Source organism: Populus trichocarpa, chromosome 10, assembly GCF_000002775.5.
Source record: "Populus trichocarpa isolate Nisqually-1 chromosome 10, P.trichocarpa_v4.1, whole genome shotgun sequence".
NCBI classification, from domain to species: Eukaryota; Viridiplantae; Streptophyta; class Magnoliopsida; order Malpighiales; family Salicaceae; genus Populus; species Populus trichocarpa.
Window position 1 is genome coordinate 4210794 of NC_037294.2, and position 13543 is coordinate 4224336.

The following is a 13543-nucleotide window of genomic DNA, read 5'->3' on the forward strand; positions in this document are numbered from 1 at the left end:
TAGGTAAGTTTTAACTTGTGAAGTTTATATTTTTTATAAGATTATAATCTTATTTTTCATTATATTTTTTTATTTGAACAAATTTTTGAACCTAGTTGCATGATTTCTAGTATGACGCACACACCTACACTAAGAAAAGAGCTGAGCAAGATGACTTTGAGATGTGCAAGAATTTTAGACGTTCCCACATCAGTGAAAGTAATCAGAAGAGATATCTAAAGTTCTTGATCTTAGAGGGTTTTAGGAGGCGATCACGGAGTGAGTCCTTGAACATAAATAAAAAGACTCATGGTTCCATTAACAAGTATACCGACAAATTATAAGAGTTTGTTTTATTTTTAAGTATTATTTGTGACAATAATTAACTAATGATTTATTTTGCAAGCTACACAGCTTGAGATAGAGTTATATATGGAAACACATATATAGAGGGAGGATAGACAGAAATGGGTGTAAAAATTCATGGACATTTAAAATGGGGTGTCTGTTGTAAGTAACTTTGAAATTTTTTGTATATTTTTTGGATTAATGTTTTTTATCGACAACTTTGACTTGTTTTTTTTTTTTGTAGGGACAATATAAGCACCAAACACGGAGAGGACCCCTTGAACCCATCCGAAATATTGTTTGAAATTGTGGTTAGAGGTTGTAGCAACCAATGGACCCAATAGGAATCGAGTTTATGGTATCCCTGTGACTACTGCCCGAGATATGAGGTCAAGTTGTAGTGTCTCAATCGTAGGCACCCCACAATTTAGCCCAAGAAAGCTATCACTAGTCATTAAGGAGTTGGTTCAAGAACGAATTGCTACTATGATGACCAATATAAGGGCTGAAATGGAGGTCCGATATGAAGAACAAAGTAGGAAGCAATGGGAGGAGATGATGACACACTTCTCCACTTATTATCCCCCCTTATAGACTTCCATGAGATTTTTCTCCCCCTCCACTTCCACCTCCACCTGCAGCTTCAACATCTTTTTAATATATATAGACATTTGTAATTGATTTTTACAGTTAAATTAATAATATAAAATGTGTTCTTCAATTTAATTTAGATGTTTAATGTCATGTAATGTCAAATTATTTGATCAAAATAAGCATGTATTAAAAAAATAAATTACTAAAATATCAATGAAATCACTGACGAATATAAATATCATGTCGGTGAATCCGTCAATAATATAGGCTCATTTTTCTTGGAGAATTATAAAGAGTTGTGAACTGTTTTGATATTGACCGATAGATTCAACAACATAAAATTTATATTGGTGATTCTGTCGAGGAGTCCATCGATTTTATGGGGTTGTTTTGGAGTATAGTAGCGGTTGCTTTTCAAAATATTTTTCGTTTGAAAATACATCAAGATAAAGTTTTTTTTAAAAAAATATTAATTTGAAGTAAAGAAAAAAATAAAAAAATTTAAATTTTTTTTAAAAACACTTTTAAAACCTAAAAACAAACATGTTCTTGTATATTATTTATTCCATCAATAATATTCATATTGGTTGACAACTTTTTGAACATGAATATTCTGTTGATATTTAAATCATTGATGAAGTTATCAATGAATCTAAAATTCCCGATGATAAGACACTTGTTGATGACAAATTCCTATCAATAAATCCATAGCTTATACACTGCCGGAAGTGTCTCTTTCTATTCTTTATAACCATCCAGTGTTTTTCACTAAAGATGGTTTCCGTCACCATGCTTATAATTAAGATAGATGTACGTACGGTGTATTTTCCTTTTATAGCTCTGTGGAAACACCTCAGCCAAACACCAAATGTTTGATCATTGACGGGAGTTATAATGAGTGCCACAGCTGGACTTCGGAGTTACATCTAAATCAAATGTCAATACTAAAGGGATCGCTTTAATGGGTTTTATATATATATATATATATAACCATAAAATGATTTAAAAATACCATAAAATGATCATAAAATTTTACGAGAAGATAGTCGCGCACTTACTTATATTTCTTTTGCTGATCAACAGTATATTTTATGAGATTTTATTTGGGAATGTGGTTGCGATTGTTTTTTAAAGTATTTTTCATTTAAAAATATATTAAAATAATATATTTTTTTATTTTTTAAAAATTATTTTTAATATTAACCCATCAAAATAACGTAAAGTTTTTTTTTTTTTAAAACGTTTTTAAAATATAAAAATAAATAAAGTATTATTAAAAATATATATATTCAGGTAAGGCGGGTGTTCCTTCAAATCAGATCATGTCAGTTGTAAGAAAGGCATGCTGTCGTTGTCACTGCATTGATTGACCTCTTATTCTTTTGCCTTTCAACCTTTATGCTCTTCCCACTTCAAGAAATCCTCTCTCTAGATCAATTTTATATGTTCAAGAATCTGCCCTACCATTTGATCTGATCATGCATTTGATTTGTGATTTTAAAGTATAATATCCATCAGCCAAGCACACCAGGCTTGAGTCCTGAACAAGCAAGGGTTGCGTGGCAAAGGTTTGGTGTTGGGTTGGTTTTTCTTGTTGATGTGAGCTGTGACAAAACTTCTTGGAATAGGGTTTTGATGTAGCCCTTTGCATGTTCCTGTTGGTTGAAAATATCAAAATATATCCGAGGGATGTTCCTTCTTTTCTTCTTCCTGAATTTTTTGGCTGGCAATCCATATCGATGGATCTTTTGGTTTAGAATAATATTCCTTCTATGAATCTAGCTTCTACGATGGGATTACATATAATGCCTTGATGTCCAAAGTAATGACCATAAAGAAAAAAAATTGACGTGAGAAGAACAAGTGGAAAACAAGAAAAAATCTCATGTCCAATCTCAAATTCGCTAGAAATTTTTTTGTTTATTCCACGTACTTTTTTCTTACTTTTACAATCCCTTTAGTTTTTGCGATTTCAAATTTAGTTTAAAAATTTATTTTCTCAACATTTCACTCCTTGACTTTAAGATAAGGGAGAGAGTAGCTTGAAAATAGCAAAGAAGAGAGAAAGTTGTCAGTTTGACCACTATAAGACAATAAAAATGGCTAATCTTGGTTTCAATGAGTTTCATTTGATGAGAGGAGCTCAATAATAGTGGTTTTCCCCCCCTATAAACATGTCTGAAAAGATTGATCAAGCTTCATTTAGATTTTTTGATTTGGTTGATTTTTTTTTCAAGTTGTCTTTGAGGTGTTTTGAGCTTGGTAATGAAGGTTTTTATGGTGTTTAATAAGCTTTTTTGGGTGAAAATAGATTGAAAAATATTTTTTTAGGCAAAAAACACCACTTCCTAATTTTCCAGCCATCAAAATAGTGGTCGTATTCTAGGCAGCAACAAACAATATATTAAAAGTGCTAGGTAGTAATCCACAGTAACCATGAGCTTTTTCTCTAATTTCATCCTCAAGCTATTTTTTTTTCATTCGTAGCCTTGTATATCCAAATTAATTATCAATTTATTAAATTTTGTTAAAGAAAGAAAAATTGTACAAAAAAAGACCAAAGTGTAAAACAAGAATAAATCATTTGGTCAATCTCGAATTCACTCAAAAAAAAGTTATGTTTAGTCCACCTATTTTTCTTTTGTTTTTCTATACAATCCCTTTAGTTTTTGCAATTTCAAACCTAGTTAAATAATTCATTTTCTTAATATTTCAACCCTTAATTTCAAAAGAGTCGCTTGAAAATGACAAATTAGATAGAAATTTATCGGTTTGGCCGTAATGTGGCGATAAAAATAGCCAATCTTAGTATCAAAGAGCTCTATTCAAAGAGAGAAATTCGATGGTGGTGATTCTTTTTTCCTATGAACATGTTCGAAAAATGAATTTTTTATTTTATGTATTTTTTTTTATTCTGTTAATTTATTTTGATTGATTTTAAGGTATGGTTAGTGATTGATAGAGTTTTTTATAGTGTTTATAATGTGTTTTTGGGTGAAAATTTTGAAAAATAAATTTTTAGGCCAAAACACTACTCCCTTGATTTCGTAGATAATATAGTGGTGGTCGGGTTCTAGGCAGTAACATGCAATGTATTAAAAGGGCTAGGTATTTTATTGCAGTTATCTAAAATAATTATAATTTTTTTTTCTAATTTCATCCTTAAATATTTTTTTTTAATTGTAGCCTTCTATGCCAAAATAAATGAATAATTTATTAAATTTTGTTAAGGAAAGAAAAAAATCAACAAAAGAGACTAAAATGTAAAACAATAAGAAATCACATGACCAATCTCAAATTCGCTAGAAAAAAGTTATCTAAATCCATCTACTTTCCTTTTCCTCACTCTTCAATTCCTTTAGTTTTCACAATTTCAAATTTAGTTTAAAAGTTTATTTTTTTTAATATTTTAGTTTTTGACTTTAAGAGAAGAGAGAGAGAATTGTTTGAAAATAACAAATGAGAAAGAAAGTTACTGTTTGGCCATAATATGACAATAAAAATAGATGATTTTTATGTCAACAAGTTCCATTCGATGAGATGAGTTCAATAATAAATTTATTTTTCTATATACATGTCTGAAAAAGTAAATCTGGTTCTGTTTAGATTTTTTATTCCATTCGTGTTGTTTTTTGTATTTTGTTTTCAAAAAAAATAAGGCAAACCACCCTTGATAAAAGAAAAAAAGATGGCAAGTGTGAGAGCTTGCCCTAATATTGTTATTTAAGAGTTTTCCACTATAAGGAAATTTTTGTATGCATCACATTGTTTTATTTAAATTTTGTATATATCACATTTTTTTATTTTAAAAAAATTAACTACAATTATTTGACAGTTAAAGTTTAAGATCTTTTTCAAGTACAACTATTATCCCACGTCTATTATAGAAGATTCAAGTACACTCACTTTATGGCCGCTTCTCATGTATACACTTACGAATCTATGCTTATACTTTCGATCCACAGCTTTCTTTGTCTTCAAGATCTAAAAATATTGATCTACTTGGGCTTTAAAGCCTCATCAGATCGAACAAAACCCCTTTACTATCAACTCTTTTTTTGGTAAGTCGTATTAAAAGTGATTAAATTAATTGAATTATTCGAAATTGAACTGTTTTTCAAACTTATTGGATAATTTTGGTTAAAAACAAAAGTAAGAAAAAGAATTGGGTTGATTTTATAGTCTGAACCGAACCGAACCGAACCGAACCGAACCATACCGTTTGAAACCGATGTCATGCCCCTGAAAATTCCACACATGAATCCATTCACACACGTAAGAAGAGAAGAGCCAGCCAGTAGACCGAGAGAGACAAGAAGCGTGGGTTTGCAGAAGCCAGCCACCTGCTGCACACCGAAACACGAATAGAAGAAACAAAACAGCTTACAATAACAAGTTAATAAATAAGAAACAAGAAAAACGAAGCCCTCTCCTCTCTGCCTACCATCTCTCTCTCTCTCTCTCTCTCTCTCTCTCTCTCTTTTTTCCGATACAGAAACAGATACACGACATAAAACAGATACACACACTGTTCTGTCTTCCTATTACTCTCTGTCTCTCTCTCTCTCTGTTTTTTTAGCAATACAAAAAAGCTTTTAAATTTATTATAGCAGTAATAAGAGAGATCAAAGTTACAGTTTCGAATCTCTATGGAGCAGCTTGTTAACTTTATTATACGGCCTCCCAGGTATTAAATCTCTCTTCTTCCCTTCAAATTTGATTGGTTTTTATCTGGATTTTGGTTTGTTTGGTTGATGATTAGAAGTGGGAAGAGAGAAGGATTTCGTTTTGAATCTTGGTCGTTTCCTATCTGGCTTTTGATGAAAGTTGGAAACCCTTTTCTTCAAAGTCTTATTTTTTATATTTCTTTTGTCTACTCATTAAAATAAAATAATAAACAGCATGAGATTCAAATTTGATTTTAGTTCCTTTCTATCAGTTTGCTTGGCAACCAAAAGGAGTATTAATTTTGATTTATTAGTGGGATTCAAATAATATAACTTTGACTCTTTACTTTGTTTGTGTGATTTGTTCAGAATCCAAGATCTTTCTGTGCTAATTTATGTTTATTTATTTTTTTTGTTGTGATATTCATGTTTATAATCCCATGTATTGATTACTCACTTTCGATCTTTAGATTCCAACCCGTGAATTGTATCAGGTAGTTTTCATTTTTATATATGAAATCGTATTATGGTGCATAGCAGATAGTCTATATTGTCACTATTTCTCGTATTCTTTTGAAAGTTGAAGGGTGCTAATCGATGTTTCTGGATGCGCTGTGTTGAATTTCAGTAGTTGTTTTGACTGGTTGGCATGTGGGGATCAGGACCTTTTAGTTCTTTTGCTTTTATTAACTTGATTTTTCTACTTTTGGGGTATTTCACGTGGTATTGAAAGTATAGACAGCAAATGAACTTTCTGGGAGTCATTAAATTGGCAGTTTGATTGGATATACTAGATGCTGAACCATTTCGATGAGAATCAGATGAAGTTCCTAAATTTATAGACACTGAACTATTATAGGTCAAATGTCTGTTTAAAGTCAATCTCGCACTGTCAATGTCAAACACTGAGTTCAGTCATCAAAGACATCTTGTAGATCAGATGAATCCTCTTGTGAGCTGATGTATGTTTGATATCTAAAAATTTTCGCATCATTGGCTCCATATATGTTTTTATTTTCATTATTTAAGAATTGGTTCCTTAGAAGAAGAAAAAAATGTTGCATCGGTCTCTTTAAGAACATTAGGGCATTAGTGTATGTTGCATACTGAAGTGATGCGATTATGCACTGCACTTCTTATATAACTGGTATATAGCAATAAGTGCAGGAAATTAAAATTTTTGCTGACTAGATACCTGTCAAATGTATTGGACATTTTCTTTGTTTATATTTTTTTCATGATTCTGTCCATTTTTTGGTCTGTAGAGCTGAATACAATCCAAAACATGATTTGTTGGATCAAGAGTTCATGTTGAAAGGAAAATGGTACCAAAGAAAGGATGTGGAGGTAAGTGCCACTCTATATGTGTGGAAAAGTCTTTTTTTATGTTTGATTGTACTTAGTCTGATTTTTATGTCTTCCTCTCCGTTAGGCAAGTATCTCAAGCAATAACTTGCTAAAAACCCCTGATATGTTAGTTGTCCTGTCTTCTATTGTCATCAGCTAGATATATATAAAAACAGTCTAGTAAACAAGTAACCCTAGCAATTGCACATACTTATCAAGCCTAATATAGATTTGCTGAAGTTTTCATCAAGATTTCCAAATCTTTGATACTTTGTAACTTGTCATCCATGTTACAATTTTTAGGTGAATTTTTTAAATTGGAGGTCCTACAATATACCCATATAGCATAATTTTTTGCTGGGTTAGGCGACCAGTTGTTTTCTTTACACTCTTTCTTACCAGGATAATGGAATATATAGGACTGGGCAATGCAGTTGCAACTTAGTCATGGTCCACACACTCAGTTACTCATGGACACTTCCACATTTCACATGCACGAGAGATTAGAAACATTGTTAAAATTATTTGATCCTTCCTTTCTCATGATTTCCCATTGAAAACATTGCAAGTGATGCAACTGAAAATGACTTATAATTGTAAAAGAGGATTAAAGATTTATTTCTTCTATGCACTTTTTTCTGCAAGGAATTGACAACTATGGACCTTCTGTTAGTAAATCAATGATGTCTTCTTTATGCCTGCTTGGAAACTTGACAAATTTGAAGTGATCGTTGGCTTATGTGTAAGGTGCTTTCAATGTTCACAGGTTCAAAATGGTAGGGGAGATGCTCTTCAATGTAGTCATTACATGCCCATTGTTAATCCCCAAGAAAAGCCTCTGCCATGTGTAATATATTGTCATGGAAACAGGTAACTGGTTAATCAGGGTTTATTGTAATGTAGCTTGCTGTCTGTAGCACCTTATAGATGGAGTCTTCTAGTGTTCTTAGGAACCCAAAATTTTGGATGATGAAGAATGAGAAAACAGATTAAATTGAAAGAGAATTTTCTATAGTCAACAAGCATATTTTATGCCAAAATAAAGTTCTTTCTCTATCTTGGTGCTAATTATTTCCTTTTGTTTACCCCCGTGAAAATGGAGTAGAGAGTGGAGTGACTGACAGCTTTATAGAAAGATCAACTTAGTTAAGATTTTGCATTGATTTCTTCAATCTTGTGTTTCACAGAACTGATTGTTACTAATTGGTAGCGTATCTTTATTTTTTCAGTGGTTGCAGGGTTGATGCTAGTGAAGCTGCTGTTATATTGTTGCCTTCAAATATTACAGTTTTCACCCTTGATTTCTCAGGATCCGGACTTTCTGGAGGAGATCATGTCACTCTAGGATGGAATGAAGTAAGTTCTGGCAATTTATCAAAAACATTTGATGGAAGTTGGATGCTCATTGAGTAACTGCATCTTTTTTTCCATTGATTGTCAAAACATTTGTTAATCTCCTAGAAATTGTTTAGACACCACATGAACATTTATTGTTATATTGGCAATTGCTGTTCTCCAATGTTGAAAGTCACCATCTGACATTCTTTGGTTGTTTTCTAGAAAGATGATCTCATGGCTGTCGTTAATTATTTGCGGCAAGATGGAAATGTCTCTTTGATTGGCTTATGGGGCCGTTCAATGGGTGCTGTCACTAGGTTCTGTTCATTCACCTCTATTTTTCCTTTCCTTTCCTTTTTTTTTTTTTTTTTTTCCCCGCTGTGTAATTAGTCTAGGTTTATGTTCACGTGGACCTATAGCAGTGTTAAGGCCTTCACATTTATTTATCTGCCATTGATTTCACAGCCTGATGTATGGAGCTGAGGATCCCTCAATCGCTGGAATGGTTCTTGACAGTCCCTTTTCTGATTTGGTTGACCTAATGATGGAACTTGTGGAAACTTACAAATTCCGTTTACCCAAGTTCACTGTAAGTTGATACATTCAGCCACATTATGAGAATTACATCATTCATTGATTCACAGCCTTGGTGTATTTTGTACGATGATTTATAATAACAGGAAATAAACGAGCATACAAGCATGTTTATTATGACAGTTTTTCAATTAATTGCATAATTTTCCTGAAATGTTAATAATTGGAAACTACATTAGTGATATTTTCCCCGGAATCAGCACTACTGGCTCAAGTAAGGTTTGCAGGATTTTTACTTGCATGGTGAACTCTTTCCTCTTGATTTTTTACTGTGATATCATTGTGCTTAGATCTTCTTCTTCTTCTTCTTTTGGGCTTTTATTGGAATTTGGATGGTTCATTGGAAACAGCTCTTCTACCCTGTAATTTTTTCATCATCTTGGTCTTAATAAAATCGAATTTTACTTGCACCTAGATGATGGCAGTAATTTAGTTTACTTGGAAACAGCTCAACTACCCTGTAATTTTTTCATCATCTTGGTCTTAATAAAATCTAATTTTACTTGCACCTAGATGATGGCAGTAATTTATTTTACTCGGAAACAGCTCTACTACCCTGTAATTTTTCCATCATCTTGGTCTTAATAAAATCTAATTCTACTAGCACCTAGATGATGTCAGTAGTTTATTTTACCATTAACATTTATTGTCTAGCAACTTTGGTGCATAGCCATGTTTAATGTTTCTGGCATTCTACTGTTCCCGTCATGAATCTTAATTTTATCTTCTTTACACATCAGCTCTTTATTGTTGCATTATTCTACTTGCACCTTATGATGTCAGTTTTGTTGTTGTTGGGGCAAGTGTTAACCTTCCATTGTGTATTGAAGGTTCTTTCACCCTTCATTGTTTTTGCCCTAATCTCATCCACCAGACTCCTTAAATCACGCACATGTATTGATAATTGAGGCAATGATGAGTGCACAAATGTTCTTCTAGTCATGGCTGTCATGTTGTCTCACTATGTTTATTTTTGTTGCCTGTTCTAGGTGAAATTTGCTATCCAATACATGCGTAAATCTATTCAGAAAAAGGCAAAGTTTGACATAATGGACCTGAACACCATCAAGGTTCTCTCTCTCCTGCAGCTTTACTTTATTGGGTGTTGCAAGTTGAAGCTTCTGGATGATAACTAAGTCAATTATTAACCTGTTCATGTTTGTAGTTGTCCCATCCAACATGTCTTCTGTTTTTTTTTTATTTTTTATCAGTTTCATGTATTTATGGTATGGGATAACCACTTGGTCAAAATGGAAAGCTAATATGTAGTTTAGAGTAAAGAATAATAGCTAATTTGTTAATTGAAATTACAGTCACTATTAAATGAGCTAGTGTGTGACTCTCCACTGTATTTTTACTTGTTCAATTTTACTGACTATATGGCGTGACATCTTCATCACGCTGATGATAGTTGTAGGTTGGTTTTGGGCAGTTACCAGTGGATTGTATACAAGTGTCTAACAAAGAGACGTGAAAGAAGCTGCAAACAATTTTTTTAGTGAATGAAAAACTTGAATGGTGTTTCATTCAACTGCCTTTTGTGTTAATTTTATCATATTACCTGTTATTCAAGAATGTAATTCCTTTATACTTTTTTGTATTACAGGTGGCAAAATCATGTTTTGTTCCTGTTTTATTTGGGCATGCCATTGATGATGATTTCATACGCCCTCATCACTCACAAAGTATATTTGAAGCTTACATGGTAAGTTTCTTTCATTTAGTGGTGAAAATTCAGAAGTAGTTGTGGTCTATTGCAGATAGAAATATACTGTTCTTAAAATTTGCTCTAATGCTGGCGTTTTGTTAAGTTTGTAATCATGGTAAACTGAATGTTTTTCAGTTTTAACAAATGATAAGTGAAATCTGTTCTACTCTGGTCATATGTACTCCAAACCTCAGCCTGAGGTTAATTTGGAAGCTACCTGAATACAGTTGACAGCTGCTTTTTGGCCAGTGATTTCATATTTTAGTTCTGAGTGTTCCTGGTCGTGCAAAACATTAAATATATGTTCTGTATATCTTCAAAATCTCTTTATTGGAGGAACAACTCCCAAACTTTATAATGATTTTTATTGAAATCTCATCAAATGTGATGTGTATGCTACTCATTTCTGTTTTTTGAAACTCTTGCATATGGTTTGTTGATTTCTGTTGCCTGGCACTTTGTATATATAAATACTCTGTGAGCTTGATTTTTAATGCACAAATTTTGCAGGGAGACAAGAACATTATCAAGTTTGAGGGAGATCACAACTCTCCACGCCCACAATTCTATTTTGATTCAATAAATATTTTTTTTCACAATGTTTTACAACCTCCTGAGGATGAGGTGGGGGGAACATACTTTGAAACAATGCATGATTACTTTGGTAAGGTAAATTGAACTGCATTCATCTGGTTGTAGCCCTGAAATTTTTGGAAGTGCTAGATTTCATATCTCCTATTTGTTTTGCCAATTGATGATTGTTTTTACCTGCAGGATAGTTGGAGCTCTTTGCATAAAGTTGGCCATAACCCAGAATCTTCAGTTGTGTATAAAGGTATGACTCATTTACCTTGTGCTGCTTAGCATCTTGCTGACGATTTCTGTCTAAACTTTATTTGCCAACTTTTTTTCATTATCTTATTTATTTGTTGTTTGTTGTAGAACCATCATCAAGCAGTACAGCAGATGCCATTGAACAAGTTCGGTCCAAAACACCTATGAGTCGGATGGAGGTCAGTGATTATATTCTGTGTTTTTTCTTGAAATGTTAAAATAATCCCTAAAAAAAGAACCCTTAGTTTAAAGGTTAAAGGCATGTATGGTGCAGCATATGTTTAATTAACTGTTCCATAAAGTTATGGGGATAAAGTTTATGGTCCCCTTCTTTCCACTCCCCATGCACTTCTGCTGAAGGGGGAGTAGGACAAATGCTGCCTGCACTTTATGGGGATAAAGTTGTGCAAGGAATTAGGCTAATTTCATAAACCGGGAAGGAGTAGTGGTTTGGATTATTTTTTCTGTATTATGTTGAACTTCTTACAATTTCCATGGAGCTTCTGCTCATTATCACTTTGATTCTGCTCAGGTTCCTATGGATATTCAACATAAAGACCATCAATCTGAAGTCGAGGTATCCTCTTGCCCTTTGCAACAGAATGCTCTAGTGACAGATTAGCACAATGGTCAGCTGGTTCACTCTATGAATCATATGACTCGAGCTGTGTTCTACCTCGTCTCTTTCCTAGGGACTGGGGTTAATATTTTTTTGTAACTCGTAACACTCTGGCATGCTTTGCTGCAGCATGAAGAAATTGGTGATGATCATTTGCCATCATCGTCCAAAATGATTAGCTTTGAATTATCCAACGGTCATCCTTATGGCCCACATGTTCCAACAACAATGGATGACAATCAATATGTGGAATACCAGCTGGAGGACTTGGCAGGTTTTCCATGTGATATAGAGGAGGAAGAAAGGGTGAGTCCTGAACGTTGTGTGTGCAAAATGTTCATCTATTTGAAACTTGACTTGCTGCATATTTCAGATGTTCATGGAAGCAGTAATTGAGTCATTAAAGGACTTGGAGATGCGACACCCTAATGCAGAGGGACAACCGGCCAGTGTCAGTCCAGCTTCTGTTAAATATTCACAAAAAGATAGCGGGGATGCATCTTCAATTGTAGAACATGGCAATCCTTTGAATACACCAACTTCCACTTCAGTAAAGCAAATGACAGAATCGACATCCTCTTTAGCTGTCAATGACCAAAATTTAGCAACTGAAGGTCCTTCTCCCGCTACAAGTGCAGCATCTGTAGGAACTACATTTGACACTCCGTCATCCATAATGGGGTCAGAAAGCACAACTACCTCTTCTCGAAGTGATACTTCAGGAAGTGTCCACAGCTCAACAGATAGTGACTTGTCAGGTAATACAAAAGCCACATTGACTGTAGAACGGAATCCAGCAGGCCACATTATGGATGGTTTGCTGCGCCGTTGGGATTTCAACTTGTTCCGAAATGGTAGGTGAAAACCAAAATCATTATTTTATGTTTCAAGAATGCCATGATATTTTGTTTTGTATTTAAGATAGTGCCACGATTCAGTGCTGTAAAATATACAAAAACAAAAGCAAGAAAATAGATTCCGTGTTTAAAGTTGATTGTGTTGGTTTTACAAACTGTTGTCTACTGTCACTTGATAGGAGGCTTGTAATGATTCTTTTTACTCCCGATCAGGGAAACATATCTGTCAATATAATTTAAATAAAGAGTCGGATTTGGTAGGTGATCAGCTGAAACTGAAATGTGGTTCAACATGTGCTCCTGTTCTCTTCTCGGCTTTACAGCTTCTTAGCAAGAGTACAAGTTGGGCATATAGATTCTATCTCCTTGTTGTGTTATCCAACTTGAATCTTTAATCTTTATAAACATCATATAACTGAAAAACCTCCACTGGTTTGTACTTGCATTATGGCAACGAACTTGGAAATTGTCCCAGTCTGGTTGGTATAAAATAGATGCCTTATAACTTGCTAGTCTTACCAAGAGCCCATTTTCCCTTCTTTTTTTTTTTATAGGTAAAGAGTACAAGTAGTGAAACTAAGGAATTAGTCGCTTATTGTAACTTGACAACAAGCTGAAAGGATCGCTTGCGTCAAGGTTTGCCTGCTTTATTAATGAT

At 33.5% G+C, this 13543-nt stretch overlaps 1 protein-coding gene across 1 annotated transcript; it reads left to right on the plus strand.

Moving 5' to 3' along the window:
* Positions 1–5213: 5213 nt before the first annotated feature.
* LOC7497987 (uncharacterized) lies at positions 5214–13145 on the plus strand. The gene is made up of 14 exons (XM_024611141.2): positions 5214–5608; positions 6854–6935; positions 7702–7805; positions 8165–8291; positions 8496–8590; positions 8739–8862; positions 9857–9937; positions 10474–10572; positions 11086–11244; positions 11350–11410; positions 11518–11588; positions 11942–11986; positions 12158–12334; positions 12402–13145. Exons 1-14 carry the CDS (start codon positions 5571–5573, stop codon positions 12888–12890), a joined length of 1752 nt encoding a protein of 583 aa, XP_024466909.1. The 5' UTR covers positions 5214–5570; the 3' UTR covers positions 12891–13145.
* The last annotated feature ends 398 nt before the right edge of the window (positions 13146–13543 follow it).